At 37.8% G+C, this 20684-nt stretch overlaps 1 protein-coding gene across 2 annotated transcripts in view; it reads left to right on the top strand.

Annotated features, from left to right (window-relative positions):
- Positions 1–20684, top strand: part of PTPRQ (protein tyrosine phosphatase receptor type Q) — a 288444-nt gene that overhangs the window by 12014 nt on the left and 255746 nt on the right. For both annotated transcript variants that reach the window (XM_066257585.1, XM_066257584.1), the window contains exons 3-8: positions 8460–8720; positions 10298–10428; positions 10609–10738; positions 12262–12412; positions 12873–12979; positions 15667–15764. In XM_066257585.1, coding sequence (XP_066113682.1) covers positions 8460–8720; positions 10298–10428; positions 10609–10738; positions 12262–12412; positions 12873–12979; positions 15667–15764 — 878 coding nt within the window. The remainder of the gene's footprint in view (positions 1–8459; positions 8721–10297; positions 10429–10608; positions 10739–12261; positions 12413–12872; positions 12980–15666; positions 15765–20684) is intronic.

Here is a 20684-nt window from a genome sequence, read left to right as displayed (position 1 = left end):
AGTTGGATTTTCTTTTTTAATCCATTCTGCTACTCTACCTTTTTATTGGTGAGTTTAATCCATTTACATTTAGTGTAATTATGGACACTTGTGAGTTCCCTATTGCCATTTTATAGCTTGCTTTTTGTTAATTTTGTGTCTTGTTTGATCCTTCTCTTTCGGTTTTCTATCTTTTGTTTTTATTTGGTTGTATTCCATGCATCTTTCCTCTGTTGCTATCTTTTTTATCTCATGTGCTTCTGTGGTGGTTTTTTCAATGGTGGTTACCTTTAAGTAATGAAAAGGGTTCCTACGCTGTTCATTGTAGCGCACTATTTTGTGAATACTTTTGCACTCCATCGTCCTTTGCTTATGTTAATCTCCATCCTCTCCCTCCTTTCTTTTTGTTGTTGTCACAGTTTAAATTTGGTTTTATTGTGTTCTTCTTGGAGCTTTTACTTATGGCTTTTTTTTTTTTTGTTTTGTTTTTTTTTTGTTCTTTGTATCTAATTGTAAAACCCCCTTTAGTAATTCCTGGAGTGGGGGTTTTCTGATGATAAATTCCCTCATCTTTTCTGTATCTGTGAATGTTTTTTATTTCTCCTTCATATTTGAAGGATAGCTTTGATGGCTATAGTATTCGTGGCTGAAAGTTCCTCTCTTTCAGGACTTTAAATATTGGGGTCCACTCTCTTCTAGCTTGTAGAGTTTCTGTTGAGAAATCAGATGATAATGTAATGGGACTCTTTATATGTTGTATTCTTCTTTTCCCTGGCTGCCTTGAGAATTTTTTCTTTGCCGTTGCTTTGTGTCAATTTCATTATGATGTGCCTTGGAGTAGGTTTGTTGGGGTTAAGAAAACTCGGAGTTCTGTTTGCTTCTTGAATTTGAGGCTTTAGTTCTTTCCACAGGCTTGGGAAGTTCTCATCTATTATTTGTTTGAGTATGTTCTCCATTCCATTTTCTCTCTCTCTTCTCCCTCTGATATACCTATTATTCTTATGTTATTCTTTTTGATGGAGTCAGATAATTCCTGTAGGGCTCTCTCATTTTTTTAAATTGTTGAGTCTCTTTCTTTTTCTCTCTGTTGTGCCTCAAGTTGCTTGTCTTCTATTTCACTAATCCGACCTTCTATCTGGCCTGTTGTATTAGTAAGCTTGTTACCTCGTTTTTCAGCTCATGAATTGAGTTTTTCATCTCTGTTTACTTGTTTTTATAGTTTCAATTTCCTTGGAAATATATTCTATGTGTTCATTGAGTTGTTTTCTGAGCTCCCTAAATTGTCTTTCTGTGTTTTCTTGTATATCTCTGAGTATTTTTAGGATTTCTATTTTAAATTCTCTGTCGTTTAACTCCAAGGTTTCCAATATATTAAATTTTTTCTTGGCCCTGGCCAGTTGGCTCAGCGGTAGAGCATCGGCCTGGCGTGCGGGGGACCCGGGTTCTATTCCCAGCCAGGGCACATAGGAGAAGTGCCCATTTGCTTCTCCACCCCCACCTCCTCCTTCCTCTCTGTCTCTCTCTTCCCCTCCCGCAGCCAAGGCTCCATTGGAGCAACGATGGCCCGGGCGCTGGGGATGGCTCCTTGGCCTCTGCCCCAGGTGCTAGAGTGGCTCTGGTCACGGCAGAGCGATACCCCAGAGGGGCAGAGCATCACCCCTGGTGGGCGTGCCAGGTGGATCCCGGTCGGGTGCATGCGGGAGTCTGTCTGACTGTCTCTCCCCATTTCCAGCTTCAGAAAAATACAAAAAAAAATTTTTTTCTCCATAGATTTTTTCTCATCTATCTATGTTACTTCTCTTTCTTTTGTATCCATGATATTCGATTTTCTCTTCCTTAATGGCATCTGAGGGTGGTTTTGTTGATAGTATTAATGAGATTTAATAAAGAGTAAAAAGTTAAAATAAAAAATTGAAGAGTTGTTTTTTTTTAAAAAAATTAATAATTAAATAAAGAAAAATAAAATAAAAATAAAAAAAAGGAAATTATCCCCTCCTTGTTTTTTCCTCTCCTCTCTTCTCCCCTCTTTCTTGAGAAAATCTTGTGGTAAACTGTGAATTATATTGTACTAAATAGAACAAACAATACCTGTAATGGATGGCCTGAATTGGGGAGAAGTAATAAAGGGGCAAAAAAAAAAAAAGAAAAAAAAGGAGGTATAGACCCACAAAAAGCAAATAAGGAAAAAAATTGGGTCAAGAATAAAATGATTTGCTTTTTGGTGTTGGTTGACTAAGAGTTATGATGAGAGGAATGAGAGGGAAACAGGAAAATGGGGGGACAAATTAAAAAATTACTATTGTATTTAGTGGAACAAGAACTAGATAAAATGGAGAACCAGGGATGGGAGTACTGCTAGTGAGTTAAAAAGGTGGAGTAAAAACCTCCCAAAATTTCACAAACATAAGTTTGAGTCCCAGATAAGATAATTTGTTTGTTATTATGGTTTGAATGAGAGGAGACGTAAAGGAGAAAGGAAGAAACTAATATAGAGGGAGAAAAGAAAGAGAGAGAAAAAAAGAAGGAACCACTAAAAGAAAAAAGAAAAAAGAGAGAGAGAGAGAGAGAGTGTTAAGGGTTTTGGAGTGCAACCCTCATAGAGAGAAAGGAAGAGGAAAGAAAAGATAATGGGAGATGTAACTCTTATGGGTAGTGTAGTTCAAGGAGAGGAGGGAGTAAAACCGGCAGAGAGTTAAACGACCAAATTGGAGGAGGAAAAAAAAAATCAAGAATGAAGATAAGAGATACAAACGAACAAATATAATAAAATGGGATAGGTTATAAAATCTGTGGGTTATTCTTGATTTTGAGAGGTTATCTTCTTGCTTTTTCTTTTCTCTCCCTCTTCCTGGTCGGTAACTCTGTACCCCGGGTTCTGCCCCTTTGGCATGCTCAGGTAGAGGTTTGCAATTGATAAGTCTCTATGGTGATGTCATGTATTGTGCTTCAGTCTCGTTGGCAGTCGAGGCTCATTAGCATTTATAGGCTCCGACAGTGAGAGAGTCCGTGTTCCTGGAGCCTTTCTCCTAGTCTTTCCTTCCTCAATTAGTAGCCTGATAATCCAGCTATGGGGTTGCTGCTGCCTCTGCCTGGATAGTAAGAAGCTCAAAGAGCTGGCAACTCCCCACTCTATTCCCACACAGCACAGGGCTCTGGGTAAGGCTCAGTCAGTCAGAGCTGCTAGCATAATCAGGCGGGCTTTCCACCCACTCAAAGACCTCTGGCTCTGCCACTCTGTCCGGTAACACAGGTGGGCGCCCACTTCCGGGGCGCTTGGAGGAAATTCTCGGTCACTATTTGTGCGCAGACCAGGATATCAGGCCAGCAGTCTCACACTCTGAGTGAAACCCCTGCTCGCATGGAAAAGTTCCAGCATTGAAATTGGCTTTCGCTCCCTCCCCATGTGCGGCTTTTTCAGGGCTCTGGGGTGGCCTGGAGATTCCACTTTTGGCCCACACAAAGGCCTCTGACTTTGCCCCTCTGTGGGATAACACGGGCTCCCACTCCTGAGGTGCTGGGAGGAATCTCTTGCCTACTCTCTGTGCGTGTAGACCAGGATATCAGGCTGGCCGCCTCACAGTTTGAATGAAACCCCCGCCCGCACGGAAAAGTTCCAGCATTGAAATTGGCTCTTGCTCCCTCCCCGTGCGTGGCTTTTTCAGGGTGCTGGGGCAGCCCAGAGGTTCTGCTTTCGGCCCACACAAAGGCCTCTGACTGTGCCTTTCTGTGATAACATGGGCGCCCACTCTCGGGGCTTTCAAAGGAATCTCTCGCCCACTATTTGCACGCACTGACCAGGAGATCGGGGAAATGGCTGCCCCGCTTGTCTTTCTTTGTCTGGGTTTGGTGTGAGTGTTAGCTTGTATTGCCTGGGTTGCTGCAGTCACAGTTTTTCCTCGGCTTGGATCTCTGTGCCACAGCCTGGTTCGGCCGTTTGTGCCATGGCCTGGATCTATTCACCCCCTTTGCCCGCCTTAGTTTCTATAATTCTCAGTTCCCAGTGAAAGCAGCCCTATTTAGGTAAGTGAGAAAGGCGGAGCATTTCTTACTCCCTATTTCCTTCAGGGTTTGATTATATAGCCAATTTTTCGCTCAACCATACCTTCGGGTGTATTGCGAAACATCTGGAGGCTCCAAGGATAGGTTTTTCTGTTTCCGGTTGAAGATCTTGTTGAGTTTTGGTGGAGATTTATTAGTATCACTTCCTACCACGCCATTACTCTGCCTCTTTCTCTTGATAGTGATCTTTTTTGAATTTTTTTTCCCCAACTCTATGTATTCAGGTATAAGCACAATTCTTGATTTTGTTTGATTTGAACACTTATTTGTGAAACTGCTGTCCAACATGGAAGCCAAAACATGGATTAACATCTATACATTTTAGGAAGAATAATAGAATATTGGGGTTTGAAGGTAGGGCGGAGATCTTTCTGCCAATCTGATAAGCAGTTCCCAGCATAGTGCCTCTGATCATTTTGTAACGCATGACTATAATTTTCCTCTATGATGGCGTTCCGTCTGTCCTCCAGGGCACTGCAGAACAGATCTACTCCCGGAGTCACAGGAGAGGCCATCAAATGTTTGGAAACTGCTGTTGTGTTCCTGGCATCTCTAGTTTCTTTCCTTTTGGTGAATTTCTAGTTTTTTCGAACATTCAACTATTTCTTATATTCCTATTAGCCTTTCTATTCAGTTCTTAAGTTTGATAATCACTTTTGACATCACCAGATTATTTATCATTCATCATTTTTACTTGTCTCAAGATGATAAAACAAATATATATATAAAACTATTCCAGGGTACAGAGCTAGAGTGAATGCTTTCCATGTATTCTTTTAACCAATATTTGTTGATAACTGTTACTTACTATGCCTTGTTTTTCTCTCTCCCACACCCTTTGAGGCAATTAAGCATAAAAGGGTATTTTCCTTTTAATGGGCTTTTACAGACATGTAGAAGAAAATAAAATGTACACATCCATTTGTTTTCCTTTCCCCTTTGAAATATCTCTCTGTCTTTCTAAATTATTCTGAAAATAGCTAGCAAGCTTAATTTCCAGTTATTATTAAGTGCCCTGAAACATAAAATATGTCCTTCGGGAGAAGGCAATGCTTCTAGCACAGACCTGGGAACTGAATTGCCTGGGTTAGAATTCCAGCTCCACAGTTACCAGTTTCCATCCTTTGGGAAGTCATTCAAACTTTTTGGTCTTTAGTTTTCTTCTTTTTTAAAATGATAAAGATAAAGATATTATCAACTTTATGAAATGAAAATAATGTAAGGGCTCAGACATCAAGCCAACACGGTGAGGGTGTCTGTTATTGTGGTTTTTCTTTTTAAGTAGGAGAGAGTGGCGGCTCTGAGGAGCTGTGGCCATCCTTAGTGGGAAGTGAAGCCATTCTGACTGTCCATGCAGTCTCTCTCTGTGGGAGGCACTAACTCTGCCCAGGGCTTCTTGATGGAAGGAGAGCTGTAGGAGCTGGTCTTAGCATTTTCTTTTTACCTCTTGGTATTGAAAAATAAATTTTAAGGTAGACTGGGTGTCCCTGAGACCTCAGTCTACCTTGTCTGTAATAAAAGCCTTTGAATTTGGTCTAGTTCAGTTTATCTCATATTAAAAAATACCTCACACAGTGCCCAGTGCTACACTTCTTCTGAGATGGGTAAGAATAGAAGTCACAGTAACTGGTGGAGACTGATCAGAAGTCCCCAAATTATGTCAATACTTTACTATTATTTTTTTTTTCAAATGAAATCTTCTCCAGGTTGAGTTTCCAAAGATTCAGGATATAAGTTTGAAGAGAAGAAAGGACTTTGTTCTATTCTACACCTTTCCAGCTTTGGTGAACCCACAGGTTTAATGTGTCATGCATTGATGCCATTGGTTCCATTTCCCCAGATAAGTAAAATGGATGGAAAACACCCCATTTTCCCAATGGTGGGAATGTCTCTCACTCCATATACATTTAGCACTTAAACTAGACTATTTAATGCTGTGCCTCCTCTTAGAAAATGTCTTTGGTACCCAAGAACATGGAAATGATTTTTTCCATAACTACACTGGTCACTCATTTCCAATCCCCAGATCTTTTAAGTCCTGCTCAAGACACAGTTAGAAGCTTTTGCAGCCCATTACCCACAGATTCAGATGAATTGGATACTTGTGGGATGACTTTCAAGCCTTAGGAAAGCCATATTTTCTAATGAGCTCTGTAACTGAGGAGAGCTGGAAGGAATTTTAAGAGGAAAGTTGCAGAAAAAAATTTAGTTAAAGACAGAAAAAGAGAAGTTAAGATAATATACTGGGAAAGGAAAAACATGTGAAAAGTGCCTTGAAACCTAGTAGTAAACCATATGGACATTTTTTATGGTTAGTGTATTGAACATTTTCTCATAACCACTAAGGATACAAGCGGCAAGAAAGTTGTATATTGAAGCTAAGTAAATTGATGGATATATATTGCACAGAGTTTATGCTCTAGAATGATAATTATAGGTGTGTGCTGAACTCCTTTAACACAGTACTGGCTCTCTCTAAAATAGCAGAATCACATTATCAAATATTTCAATTGATTTAGAACAAGTTCCATTGCATAAAACTAGATTTCACCAACAAAACTGAAAAGGTCATCTAATTATTCTCTGTAGGAAAAAAGTAGTTTTTCAGAATATATATTTTAGAAGATATCTACTGGGAAGAAAGACAAGTATAAGGATATCTTGAACAGTATCCCAATAATCTACAGATAGAACTGAGATTAAAAATTGACCTGAGAAAAAATAATGTGAATAGAAATTGTCTGAGATTTCAAATCTGCGCTAAATAGCCCATTAGTAGAATTAGGAAAAATACAGCTACTTACTAGAGTTCAGAGAGAGTATAAAATGTCCTCCGAGCAGTTGCCAGAACTATGTTCTTAAAAATGAAATGAAATGTCTGCTCAAAATCCCTCTGCCTACAGGTTAAAGTCTGATGTTTATAGCATGACACGCAGAGCCTGTCACAAAGCTTGTCCAGCCTCAGAGGTGGCCCTTCTGTGCCTTGTCCTGCTCCCTCACACACACGACGTTGCATTAAACAGCCTGAGCATGTGCCTGGCACAGCTCTAAGCACTTTATGGATAAGCACACCTCTCATTTAACCATCATAATGACCCTGCAAAGTGCATACTAGTTTCTTCCCATTTTAGGGATGAGGAAACCAAAGCGCACATGGACTAAGTACCTTGCCAGAGACACTCTACTGAGAAAGAGCAGAAAGTGCATATCTAAACTCATGATGATGCCATCTTTGGTTTCCATGGCTTGCTTATGTATTCTCTTTACTACCTCTCCCCTTCTCTCTCTCTCTCTCTCTCTCTCTCTCACACACACACACACACACACACACACACACACACACTCTTTCTGGTAATGTATTATCCTTTAAGACTCAGATAAAAGTTCACCAACTCTGGAAAGCCTCTCCTAATTATTTCTGCTAGAACTAGAATGTCTTACTTTATTCTCAACAGCTTTTTGTACATGTCACCAGCTCAGGTTTTGAGACAGAATAGGGACTTGGATCTGGGGTTGGGAAAATACTGGGTGGTTAGGAAGCCAAAGTAAGGCCAGATGGCCAGAAGGAATGCTGAATAAGCAGACCTTAAGAATGTACCACCCCTCCACTCCCTACTCAAAAGACACAGAGGAAGTTGATTTTTATCTCCTTTCTAACTTCCAATGTAGACAGTACTGATCAAGGTTTAACTGCTACATGATGTCTCTAGGCTGACGGTAATGATTAATCAGTTACCTTGTCCCAACAGTGAGGAGCAAACTTAGTTACCAGCCAATGCAGGTGCAGAAAGAAGTCACCTGACCCTGAAATGAAAAATTCTGCAAACCTCCCTTTTTTTAAAACTCATATTTTCATGCAAGCTTGCATTGCTCCCAGCTTAGAAAAGCAGCCAAGCAGAGCATCCCCCAGCCAGCCCAGAGGACCTTCCTTTCCTCTGTGCTGCCTCCCTTGTGCTTGAGCATAAGCTTAATAAAATCTGTCTGGAAAGTTCTCTGGGGTTTCTACTCTGACCATTTGGGTTTCTAGGTAGTGATTTGTACGTCTATTTAGTGAGATAGGAGCTCTTTGAACATAAGAATCTGGCCCTATTTATTTTGAATACTTGTTCTAGTATATAGGTTCTCAAAAGTCTTTGTTTAATAAACAAATAAAAAAATAAATATTTGGAAAGTCTCAAATTATGTTTTTTGAAACTATTATTACAAATCAAATAGTGGAAGTTAATTTTATACTTCTAGTATACATATGGTATGTCAAAATATCCACCTTGTTTCCCTGGCAGATGCTGACATAGTAAACATAAGTTTAGCACATAGACATGTAATATTATCAGATTCTAGAACATGCCAGACAAAACATAGAAAAATATGCTTGGCATTTGAAAAAATACTAATTATAAATCTCTCTTTTTATCTTTCAGAGCCCAAACCTGTCCAAATTGTTATTCCTTATAAAAGTTATAGTACCTCCGTAATCTTATTTGTTCAAACACCTGATATTGGAGTGTTTGATGGCATACATATTGTAATTGAAGGAGGACCAAATATAACCATGCCTCTAAAACATGACAATAAAATAACTGTTGACAATTTAACCCCAGGCACAGAATATAATTTCTTTCTTTCCATCATCAGTGGGACTAAATTAAGTGATGTATATTATGTGCCTGCAGTAAAAACATGTAAGTATTTTAGGACTTGCATAAGCTCTATATTGATTTTGATTTTGTGTATTATTTCAAATTAGTTGGCTACATTCATTGTGATGAAATAGTTTTCAAAGATCTTTTAGAATAATTGCAAATACCTCACTACTAACCCTAATCTTTTATTTCCCGATAGATAAGTAGATAGAGTTAGCCTTGTGTAAAATTGAGGTCAGGGATTTTTAAATCCATTAACAAAAAACATGCTTGCATATTAATCAGAGCTTTCAATGACTTAATCCAAAAGTGAGGAATGTAATTTTAGGCAGATTGTGAAACCTAAATTACACTTTTTAAAAGTGTCTCCCAAAGTACAATATCTAAGTGTGTTTGCTCTGCCCATGCTGCCATTCGTCTGAAAAAAGAGCTAGTGCATATTTTCCTTACCTCTTTGAATACTTACCATTAATACATGCTATATTTGTTTACACCAATACTTACATTTTGATATTCATATTGATTTTGATCTAGCTTTGTAAAAGTCACTCAAAAATTTTACAAGTATTAATTTTGAACATTTGAGATATGTGTAATTTATCTAAGCTCTCCATCTAGTAAATGTAGAAATGAACGGTACAGAATAATAATGCCATAGAGCTGTCACACGGATTCCTAAAAACATTACAATTTTGACTATACCATGTCCAGGTTCTATAAGATTTGCTCTTTCTGTCTATAAATCATCACATATATCATTACTACCATGTGTCTTCTTTCTCCCAAATTCTAATCATTTCATTATTGTTTAAATTTAAATTTTTTATAAAATACTCCCAAACTGATGTCATAAATTACATTATTCCAACAGTGTCTTAACATATTTATAATCAGGTCAGCGTATATTTTATTTTTGCTTGCAATTTTTATATACTTTTAATATTAGCATTCTCTGCCTCTCTTCTTTATACTACAAATCATCATGAGTAGCATTGTCTTTGAAAATAATTAGAACTTGATCATCTAAATATATCAGTATTATGACATCAAGCACCAAAATATATCAATATAGAAGATCATAGTTTAGAGCTGCCAGTTTTTCAGTTTTTCTGGAATAGTTTCTTTTTTTTTATGCTAGATGAAACTTTAAAATGAGAAAAAGAACTATAAAAGCTCTGCAGATACAAATTCATTTTTAGTGTCAGCTAATATTTGGGACAAAGAGAATTCTTTTACTTTGTTTAGACTCCATATTTTTCTTTCTGTTGTCTTTTCAGTTTATGCTAATATTTCCAGAAAGCTTTCATCTCTTTTGAATATTGTGCATTTATTTGCTCCTGTGAATTTGCTCCTCTGTAGTTTTCGCTGCAGTATCCAAATTTGCTGCCTGTGTTGGTGTTTACAATGACTCTGAGTATTGCAACTAATTAGCATATTTCATACACTGTCGTTGTATGTATAAATAACTTTTCAGTTAGTATATCTAGTTAATTAATAAGCTTTATTGTTCTTTTTTTTTACATTGTGTTTTATTCTCTCCCTTTAAAGGGATAAATTAATAGAAAAACTCAGAAAACATCCAATAAGAATTTAAATGTGTTATATGTTTTGCATAGGTTTGGAAGCACCATCCAATATCCTTGAGGGCAAAGTGACAGACTCTTCCATAGAAATTCTCTGGACTCGAGCTGATGGGAATTTTCAGCATTATGAAATCACATGCATAAACTGTGCTGCCGCTTTCGTGGTGCGTGATAAAAGGCTCTTGGAGGAATTAAACTTGAGTCTTTCATGCTGAATCCAATATTACCGCATTTTTACATGAGATAGCAGTGCAGTGAAATAGCCCCCAAGCTTTCTTGCTCATGTTCGGTGGTGGAGCACTTCTTAAATGAAAATTTGCTAATGTATTCGTTTGGATTTATAGGTCCAGAAGGTGGTGCATGAAATGGCAACATTCTCTGACCTGGAGCCAGCTAGAGTATACACCTTTTCAATTCGTACTGAACAAGAAGGTTTTAAAGACAGCACTCCTAACATAAAAGAAATACAAACAGGTACAGCCGTGGACACATGCTAGGTCTTATTCAGGGTTCAAGTATTTATCTATATATTTTAAGGAAGATTTAGTAAAGAGTATATTTTTCCTGGATTTTTTTAATGGGTTGGCTGTGTCCTCTCTTGTCCTTTTATCTGTTTCCCCTTATATGGGTTAGCACAACCTCAACTTTGTGTGCATAGTTATATAACAGGGTGACTAATTGCCGGAGGTCTGGTCAACTTCTCCATTTCTGATTTAATTTTTCCATTGTTTGGTTAGAGAAAATTAAGTGCCATTTCCCCAGGGATAGCAGCTTGTCCTCAATTGCAGATGTAATTTATTCCATGGTAGTCATATAGAATAAAGGAAGATTGGAAAGGATGTATACGAAATGTATGTTTTCATACCTAGGTGAAGTAAAATTGTCAACTGGTCTACTGAAATAACTATTTTGATTTTCTTGACACTAAAATCTCTCTCTCTCTCTCTCTCTCTATATATATATATATATATATAAAAATCTATATATATAATCCATATATTTAGATACTGATCATGTATGGTATTCTTTTACTGTTAAAACAAGGAATGGAATGGAGGGAAATATCTAGGCAATTTTGTTTCTTTCTTATACATGGAAGAATTTTGGAGAGGAAAGAAATATAGATTATATACTATTTTGTTTATTCAGTGAGAAGTGGGAAGGCAGAGAGACAGACTCCCACATGTGCCTCAACTGGGATCCACCTGCAAGTCCTCTATGGGATGATGCTCTGTCCATCTGGGGCACTTGCTTTATTGCTTAGCAACTGAGCTGTTTCAGCACCCGAGGCAGAGGCATGGAGCCATTCCTAGTGCCTGGGGCCAACTCATTCCAACCAAGTCATGGTTGCAGGAGGAGAAGAAAGTGTTAGAGAGAGAGGGAGAAAGAGAGAGAGAGAGAGAGAGAGAGAGAGAGAGGAGAAAGAGGTGGAGGAGTGGAGAAGCAGATGGGTGCTTCTTCAGTGTGCCCTGACCAGGAATCAAACCTAGGACATCCACACGCTGCCCTGATGCTCTATCACTGAGCAAGCTGGCCAGAGCAATTATATACTCTTTAATTTAACTTTTTTCCTTGGGAAAGAAGGGAAGCATTTGATATTTAGATTGCAATTAACTTTCCTAATGATTAACCTTGTTATTTTTGGGGATTTAATTAGAATTTCTAAAAATCATTATTTCTGAGGGTGGTGATTGTACAAAATCAAGATATAATCTCTCTCTACATTTTAGAGTCAAGGCAAATATTGAGTACAATACCACTGGGATATCTATCAGTTTTATTTCAAAGTGTAAAATGATCCTTGCTGGGTTTCTTTTTTTTCCCCTCTTTTGACTTTTAACTGTTCATATCTACTTTGAAAAAGAAGAGGAATGTCTTGACTATCCTCGGAGTTTGAAGAAAGTCAAAGGAATCCTGACAGTTTTTCAGGATTGTTTTAAGGCAGGTGCTTAGTGTGGTAGCAAATGTTATTCCATGTATATGTCTCAATGCCACAGCCCCAAGTGCAGTTGAATTTCTGAACCACAGTAGAAATTCGGATACAGTGACTGTTAGCTGGCCTTCACCTAGAAGTCTTCTGGATGGATACATTATCTCAATATCTAGTGAAGGCTTACTGAAAGAAAAAATCCTGTCTTCCACAAAAAGGTATGATAATATTGAAAAAAAATATGTCAAGTTGCATGGAATGCCAAATTATCATTTTTATGTATTTTATAAAGTTATGTAAGTGGTTTAATATAATCAAAAATTACAAAACTTTACAGGACAACTTTTTGGACTATTGTGTCATTAGAATGAATATTTGATATATAGTGCCAAACTTATTTCTGAAAAGAAATAATAATGAATTATTTCAGAATATTGTCATGCGTGGATGTATAATACACACTCTTGAATATATATAAAATTCCTCTATGTTAGAAACTATGATTTCTAATTAGCCATTTGTGTTTAAGCATAGCAAATTGTTTCCATGATAGAAAATAAAAATAAAACTTATATATATATATATATATAATTCTTTCTTCAAGTAGTGTGAGAAGATAGAGTTTTCCAAATGTTTATGAGCTACATATCTTAAAATGTGACTTTTATTACTGTGTAGGGTGTTCACATTTGATAGCCTTTCTCCAGGGACTGACTTTTCCATTAGTGTTGTAACTACCAAGGGACTGAAGAGAAGCCATCCTACTGTCCTCATGGTCAGCACTTGTAAGTTTATTTTATATTTAATTCACTTATCATGGGTAAAAATAAAGGGAATATTTGTGTTTAAAGCCAACATCTAATTTAAGATGAATGAATTTGGAAGTAGTCTATGACATGCTTGAAGGGAGGAAGCACTTCATTTATATGGAGAAAGCCCAAGTTATGGTCCTGCCTCAGTCACTGATTAGTTATGTTACCTTGGGCAGAACGAATATGGTCTCATTTAGAAAGTGAGAATAATTATTCTTTCTAGGTTTAAAATCCTATTACTAACGTGAAATTTAAAGTTCTCAGTAAACTTATTTAGTTTAAGGTACTCTACAACTCTAGGGCACTGTCATTATGAAATACTTAGGATTTTTTTTTTAACATTTTAACCATATCTATAAAATACTATGAAAAACAAAACTTTGTAATATGATAACAACAGGTGGGCCTTCATTTTCAGTTGCATTATTTGGGCTCAGTTTGCCTCTTATGACCTTATTGGCATTGCTTACATGTATGAACATATTCAGACATTCCAAAGAGCCCTGTCATTTGTCGGTCAGTTGCATGAATATGTGCTCAAGTACCAATACCCCAGGGGTATGAGAGGAGGCAGCTTAATTTCAGAATTTGCCATGTGGAGGAAGGGAAAGCCCTGGGAAATGCAGCAGCAGTCAAAACAATTCTTGTAAAATAAACTAATACATTTGAGCACTTATATATCAACATGGTGTGTACTTAAATTACCACATTGAATCTCACCAGATTCCCTAAAATGTAGGGTAAGGCTCAGAGGCGTTCATAACTCATAATTTAAAGTGAGTCTTAACCCAGGTTTCTAACTTTACAACTGATAAGACACTGTCTCTCATAAAGAGACCATCCTTAAAAAAAAATCAGAAATAAGTGAGAAATGGCTTCATTTATTCAAATGATAGCTCATTATCTTAAATATGTGAACTCTTCTTAGACTGTTGCTTAGATTTGGGTTGTGTCATTATAGGTCACCATCATCATTGCCATCATCACTATCATTGTTGTTTCATGACATCAAGTGTTTTTTCTTTGTCAGGCACCTTGCTAAGCATTTTAAAATGATTTATATCACCTAATTCTCAATGATAACCTTTATCCTCTTTTTTTATTTTTTTATTTTTTATTTTATTTTTTTACAGAGACAGAGAGAGAGTCAGAGTGAGGGATAGACAGGGACAGACAGACAGGAACGGAGAGATGAGAAGCATCAATCATTAGTTTTTTCGTTGTGCATTGCGACACCTTAGTTGTTCATTGATTGCTTTCTCATATGTGCCTTGACTGCGGGCCTTCAGCAGACCGAGTAACCCCTTGCTGGAGCCAGGGACCTTGGGTCCAAGCTGGTGAATTTTTGCTCAAACCAGATGAGCACATGCTCAAGCTGGCGACCTCACTCAGGGTCTCGAACCTGGGCCTTCCGCATCCTAGTCTGACGCTCTATCCACTGTGCCACTGCCTGGTCAGGCACCTTTGTCCTCTTAATCATAATGAGATGCATATTTTTATATTTTTTACAAATGTGGAAACCGAGGATTAGAGAATTTCCGTAGCTAATACAAGGTGACAGAGATCTGAACCCACCTTTCCCTAACATCGAGTTCTGTACTTGTAGAAGAGCGAATATGTTATAGGAAGGACTGACTCGACCCATTCTTGGTTCTGTGACTTTGTACAAATCATTATTCTATTTGGACCTCAAGTTCCTCATTTCTATATGTTTAATCATATTTTCTTTATTTTTAGAGGTTCTTGCTTTGGTTTTGTTTTCCCAGACAAGGCTGGTAACCTTTCTTTTCACCCTTCCCACTTTAAATTTCACTTTGTCTTCTACTGTATATATATTTTTGGGTTTTTTTTTTACCTCCCTTTCCTTGAAAGTCACCTCAAATCCATTTAGAAGTAGATGGAATATTAAAAATGTATAAAATAGAGCTAAAGCATATTATGGGAATGGGGGAGATAATAAATTAATTTCAGTAGGAAAAGAATATGCATCAGAAAAAAACGGAATAGAAAGGATTATGAATCAGTGAGATAGTTTTAATTCTGAGCTGAATTCTAATAAACTTAAATCAATATGTAAGAAGGAACAAAAGTCTCATGCAAAATTTGAATTTGGAGATGAAATTATTCCAACAATATGTTAATACTACATTTCCTCCAGTTAAGAAAAGCAATGCAGCATTTCAATTTGAAATAAAAATTAGAATTAAAGACATATTGCTGATTAGAAAAATGTTTCTAGAATCTTCTCATATAAAATGCTTAAAGCAGAAAGGAACTTGTGAACTTGAGGATGGATAATAGATATATCTTTCACTTTATACAGTGTCATAAAATTTTAAGTTAAAAATCTCAATTGTAAGAACTGCATACTGAATTCTGCTATGAGAAAAATAAATGTGAAAATTCATAGTTCATATAATTTTATTGTGGAAAAGAGGTTTTTTAGAACATTCCTTTTTTCTTTTCATTATAGAGATGAGACTGAGACTCAGGATAAATAGTTTGGACAAGATAACATACTAAAAATGCTAGAAAAACCTAGGTATTCTGTCTTTTCTTTTATAGTGTGACAGTCTAACGTTATCAGTCTATTATAGATGACATACTGTTCGAACTTGTTTTTAAATATATCAATTTTGTGTCTTATTTTATTGCCCTAGATCCAGACCCACCATCAGATTTGCTGATTTTGGGGCAGGAAGAAAATACAATATATTTGTCTTGGAAACTCCCACAAGGAGGTTTTGAAAAGTTTCAGGTAAAGAACAGTGCTGCTGTCATACACCTTGATGTTTATTGAGGTCTCCGTTTCCTTCCTTCTTTTTGTCCTTCGTTTTACATGAGTGGTTTTAGAGATTTTAATAGCACTCATTTAATATAAGATTTTCCTTCAAAATAGCTCTTCTATTTACTGCTTTAAAAGTACAAAGTTGTCAGGGGAGGTGTTCAAATGTCCGTCAAACCTGCTACTTGACTTTAAATGAGTTTGGATTTTCGAGATAGGCGTTTACATTCGTAGTACAAAAAGTGACGGAAGGAATGAGGGTGCTGGAGGACAGTGCTTCCGTGACAGCACTGGCCAGACAGCCGTTCCAGAGTTAAAGCTGGGTGCTGTGTGGCAGGCTGCCTCTCATCCTCGTCCTACACATGTATGTAGTTAAGAATGGAGACTTCTAGCCCAGAGGGTAGGAGAGGAAGCTGTACAGAAGAGACAGTTTCCAACTATGTCTGCACGGCAAATGTGTCCATTATTATCACTTTCTGTTGTTAATATGTAACCTGGAATCACATAAGGACATATTGTACACACCCTATGTTGGATGGTTTGCAGAGGGAATAAGCTTCCAGGGATAGCATTGGTGCTTCGCACTCTATGGGGCAAACCACTTTTCCGTACTTACATTGTAGTAGGAAATGGTAATTTTAGTTTTATTTTATTTTTTTATTTTTATTATTTTTTTTTTTTGCATTTTTCTGAAGCTAGAAACAGGGAGAGACAGTCAGACAGACTCCCGCATGCGCCCTACCGGGATCCACCCGGCACGCCCACCAGGGGCGACGCTCTGTCCACCAGGGGGCGATGCTCTGCCCATCCTGGGCGTCGCCATGTTGCGACCCTCCTGGGTGTCGCCATGTTGCGACCAGAGCCACTCTAGCGCCTGAGGCAGAGGCCACAGAGCCATCCCCAGCGCCCGGGCCATCTTTGCTCCAATGGAGCCCTGGCTGCGGGAGGGGAAGAGAGAGACAGAGAGGAAGGTGCGGCGGAGGGGTGGAGAAGCAAATGGGCGCTTCTCTTATGTGCCCTGGCCGGGAATCGAACCCGGGTCCTCCGCACGCTAGGCCGACGCTCTACCGCTGAGCCAACCGGCCAGGGCCGGTAATTTTAGTTTTAAATAACAGAAAACAACAGTAATAGTTTAAGCAATAGGGAAACATGTATTGTATTAATGAGTGCGCCTCGTGGAGATTAAGGGAAAACATATAACTGGGTGTTGGGAAGAACTGGAATATAATATTTTAAGCCCGTTGAGAATCCAGGCCTTAGGTTTCTTTTGTTTGTTTTTGTTTTTTCCTGATGAACAGTTTTCTCTGTTAAGTAACCTATGCGGTGACTGGAAGAGTGCCGCACACAATTTCCAGCCACAGAGAAGAAAAGATTCTCCCTCTATACCTAAGGAAGGGATTGTGATGATTCTGAATGGGATTAGACACCCAGTTCAGTTCCTGTCAACAGTGGTTGTAGGTCCCATGTCATGTTAAAATGGTGGCCACAGGTCTGTGAGTGACAAGTGATGTAAAACAATCGTTAGAATTTGGGCAGATACAATAAAAAGTGTTTCCTTTAAATAAAAAGTAACATAAAATTTAATAATTTATAAAATCAATGCAGTCTAAAAGGAACCAGAGCAAAAAATATTGTGAGGCACTTGAAATAAATTAGTACACCTGAGTTTTATATTTGAGTTTGAATTTTGTAACAACAAGGTAAATATGAGAAACAAGGTATTGGTCATTTTTTGACAAAAGAATCCACATTTTTACAGTACCTTCCATGAAAGACAAAGAGGGATGTGGTAGTCATAATAATGGTTTTCACCCACAGGTTATCTCCCGGAATCTGAAATATAGATATTATATGTATATTATATGATATGGCAAAGGGAAATGAAGGTAGCAGATGGAATTAAGTTTGCTAATTAGAAAGTTTTAAAATGAGATTACCATTGATCTGGGTGATGCAGTGTAATTAGAAGGATTTTTCTTTGTGTGTGTGTGTGACAGAGACAGAGCAAGACAGAGAGAGAGACAGATAGGGTCAGACAGACAGGAAAGGAGAGAGATGAGAAGCAGCAATTTTTTGTTGTGGCACCTTAGTTGTTCATTGATTGCTTTCTCATAAGTGCCTTGACCGGGGGGAAGGTGTGTTACAGCAGAGCAAATGACGCCTTGCTCAAGCCAGCAACCTTGGGCTCAAGCTGGTGAGCCTTGCTCAAACCTGATGAGCCTGCGCTCAAGCTGGTGATCTCAGGGTTTCAAACCTGGATCCTCTGTGTCCCAGTCCAATGCTCTATTCACTATGCCACCGCCTGGTCAGGCAGAAGGATCTTAAATGTGTAAGAGGGAGGAAGCCACGTGACAAGGATGGAAGGAGACTGTAAACCAAAGGTGGGGAGTATGTCGAAGCTGGGAAAGGTTTCTGTTTTTCTGGATGGGTGTTGAGATAGTATTGTCAATGCTTTATGATTAACTTATCAAAACAGTATTATCTTAAGAATCTATATAATGAAAAGGTAAGGACTTTGAAGGTGTCTGATAATTTTAATATTCTAGACTAGCTCTTAACCACAGTTTGATAGTAGTCAATTAATGGTTGAATTTTTTAGGAAGCAAGTATTAAGGAAAAAAGTCCTTACAAATCCAAAGAGATTTGATTTGTAAGGTAGTGAAATACTGTTCTCTTCCAACAGAATACGTTCTCTCCATGGTTTTCTTTGACAGTTCCTCAAGACCTGCTCTGATATTCCTCCATCAAAGCTTCCTCTCATACTAGAAATTTTAGTGTCATCCCTTGACTACTATCTTTCCTTTATGTCTAGATTTACTTGTTCACTGAATTGTAGCGATTCTAACTTAGAATGATTGTAGAAATCCTTCCTTTCCTTTCCATCTCTGTTTTATATGCCTTGGTTCAGGCTCTTACCATTGTTGTTGGTTCCCGCTTACCTGCAAGATCAAGCCGACTTTTAGAATGATTCTAAATCTGTTGAACCATCATGTATTTACCTTTCTCTACCCTCATCTTAAATTCCAAACTCATTGTAAATATATTAGGCATCTTACAGTTTCTTTTTCTTTTTGTAGTACACACCTCTTTGAGATTTATCTGTGCAGTTTTCTTTCCTCCCTAAAATATCATTTATGCATGCTTCACTCTACCCATTTTTAAGTGGGGAGATGGCTTTCCAAGCTATTTCCAAAAATAGTCACTTACTCTCTTCTCTGACCCACACAACTTTATTTTTATGTTTTTGTCATGGAATTTTTATAATACTCTTGTTTTGATGTCTGGTCATAAACAAGCATGATTGCCCACCAGAAATGTTTTGGGTGTCAAGGGATTTGACACAACACACTATGACAAAGAATAAATTGAATTGGGTTTTCACAACACTTTGAGAATTCCTAGGAGGGGACAGGCTCATGTAGGGGGCGCCCTGAGAAGGGAAGCAAATGGAATGGAAAAAAAGGTTGGCTTTTAGATTTTATTGTGGAGAGATTATGGAGCTGGTGTAGGGGATTCCTGGAAGGACTAGAGGCTATGCTGTTAGAAATGTACCCGAAGCTTAGAGGCAGAGGGAGCTAGGGCCTCTCTTATCTTGGTTGTTCGGATGTGGGGTAGGTTGGGAAGAGAAGCAGGGATCTAACAGTTGTCAACTCTCAAACATAAAAAATGGAGCTTGTTATTTTTAATTACAATGCTATAATTATCTGTAGTTTAAAATTAGGAGAAATAAGGTGGGGGGTTGTTTGCTTGTTTGTGTCTTAAAAGATGAGGGTATGCCTTCATTATGTGTGCCTTCAGGCTGAGTTGAAAAATTCCTAGAACAGAAACAATTTCATTGTCAACCAATTCAGTGTTTAATATTAAAAAAGTTTACTCCTTCAACAAAAAATTAGTGTTTTTGCAATGTTTACTTATAGTCTAGAAGTAGTGCAGATATTAGAAGGATAGTTACTTGACTAATATCTCAATAAAGACTGGAGGAGGTAAGATCAAGTCTCCGAATTCTCTAAAACAAAAGGAAGGAGAGTGCTATGTATTAAGGTCTGGTTTATTCACCAAGGCAAAATTTTCAAAAACTGTCTTAAGTAAAATCTTGAGTCACCAAGAATTATCAGTTCCACCACGGAAGTATAAATTCCACTTGGCTCTTATAGGGTCCTCAGAAAACCAAACTATCTAAAAGCTTTCTACCTGTGTGAAATGATGGAGTCAGTGTGTCATACAAGGTTATTAAAGTCTATGTCATCAACAGCATGAGAACATAAGTATCATATTTCTTATGAGATTGGGACAATTTCAATCTTTTTTTTTCTGCAGAAGAGGAAAAAAGATCTTAGTGATATACTTATGCAAAATATTCTGATAATAAATTTTCTTTTATAGGGGCCTGATTAGGCAGTGGCACAGTGGATAGAGCATCAGCCTAGGATGCTGAGGACGTAGAGTAAAAACCCTGAGGTTGATGGTTTGAGTACGGGGTCGCTGGCTTGAGCATGGGATCATAGACATGACCCCATGGTCTCTGGATTGAGCCCAAAGGTTGCTGGCTTGAAGCCCAAGGTTGCTGGTTTGAGCCCAAGGTCATTGGCTTGAGCAATGGGGTCACTGGCTTGGCTGAAGCCCCCCACCCTGGGTCAAGGCACATATGAGAAAGCAATCAATGAATAACTAAGGTGCCCCAATGACAAGTTGATGCTTCTCATCTCTCTTCCTTCCTGTCTGTTCCTCTCTCTCTCTCACTAAAAAAAAAAAAGAGAATTTATAATAGAGTTTTCTTTATACAACAGAAATCCTTATTTTGTTTTGCCCAGCATTCTGAGAGTTCAAAAAATAATGAACATTTATTAGTATGGACAAACTGTGAAATTCATTTATACACTGAATATTTGTTCT

The sequence above is a fragment of the Saccopteryx bilineata genome, chromosome 2, assembly GCF_036850765.1.
Source record: "Saccopteryx bilineata isolate mSacBil1 chromosome 2, mSacBil1_pri_phased_curated, whole genome shotgun sequence".
In the NCBI taxonomy this organism is placed as follows: Eukaryota; Metazoa; Chordata; class Mammalia; order Chiroptera; family Emballonuridae; genus Saccopteryx; species Saccopteryx bilineata.
The sequence above is the reverse complement of the archived record's forward strand: the minus strand, read 5'-3'. Positions and strand labels throughout refer to the sequence as shown.